Source organism: Meleagris gallopavo, unplaced genomic scaffold, assembly GCF_000146605.3.
Source record: "Meleagris gallopavo isolate NT-WF06-2002-E0010 breed Aviagen turkey brand Nicholas breeding stock unplaced genomic scaffold, Turkey_5.1 ChrUn_random_7180001869887, whole genome shotgun sequence".
Classification (NCBI taxonomy): domain Eukaryota; kingdom Metazoa; phylum Chordata; class Aves; order Galliformes; family Phasianidae; genus Meleagris; species Meleagris gallopavo.
This window is the reverse complement of record NW_011134834.1, coordinates 1-828: the sequence shown is the minus strand read 5'-3', so window position 1 is coordinate 828 and position 828 is coordinate 1. Positions and strand designations below refer to the sequence as shown.

General features: G+C 62.2%; 1 protein-coding gene across 1 annotated transcript; it reads right to left on the bottom strand.

The window, feature by feature from the left end:
- Window positions 1-22: 22 nt before the first annotated feature.
- LOC109364559 (testis-specific Y-encoded-like protein 1) lies at window positions 23-822 on the bottom strand. The gene has a single exon (XM_019611190.1). It carries the CDS (start codon window positions 465-467, stop codon window positions 48-50), a length of 420 nt encoding a protein of 139 aa, XP_019466735.1. The 5' UTR covers window positions 468-822; the 3' UTR covers window positions 23-47.
- Between the last annotated feature and the right edge of the window lie 6 nt (window positions 823-828).

The window sequence follows — 828 nt, the reverse complement described above, 5'->3', positions numbered from 1 at the left end:
AAACGAGCAGAAACGAGCAGCCCTTCCCCCTGCAAATTGAAAAGCAATTAAAGACCCCCCCCCTCTCCAATTCCCCCCCTCCCAGCAAAGGATACGGCCGTGACCCAGAAGCCAGGGATGTGCTGGATGAGGCGGTTGCGACGCTGCAGGTGCGGCCGTCGTCGCAGCCCGAATTTGGCCCTCAGGCGGCGGAAAGCTCGAGCTGCTTCCTCCTCCACCGCCTCCAACTCCAGCTGCACGGCTTCCAGCGCCGCCAGGTAACGGCCCGGACCTTCCTCCAGCTCTTCTTCCTCCTCCTCCTCCTCCTCTTCTTCTTCTTCTTCTTCATCTTCACCCAACGAGATCACGGCGCAATCCTCCGGGCTGCCTCGTTTCGGTGCCAGGCTGCCCATCCCGGCTCTGCTTTGCTCTGACGGACTGACGGCGTCGCTCTCCGGGATCCCGTTGGGCTCAACGTTGTCCCCCATCCCCCCCTTGGGCTCAGCGGTGGTCTCCAGCCCCCTCCCCCACTCAATGTTGCTCTCGAGGCCCCCATTTATACTTCTCCTTTGCTCCGAGCACCCGCTACCGGCGGTCTCCAGGCTCTCCTTCCCCTCTCGACCCCTTTTTCCCCCCTCCCTTTCCCCAAGGAGGCAGGACTGACGCTTTCCAGCCCCCCCTCGTCTTCTGGTCCCATTTTCCCCTCCCTTCCTTTCCCCAAGGGGCTCCCAGCGATGATTTCCAACCCCCCCTCAGACGCAGCACTGCTCTCCAGATCCCCGTTTCTTCTCCTCTCTTGCTCTGAGCACCCCATAGCGGTGGATTTCACCCCCCCCACACCTTCTGGTC

Coding starts and splice junctions, on each gene's coding strand:
- LOC109364559 (XM_019611190.1), bottom strand. CDS start 467: ATGGGGGACAACGTTGAGCCCAACGGGATCCCGGAGAGCGACGCCGTC.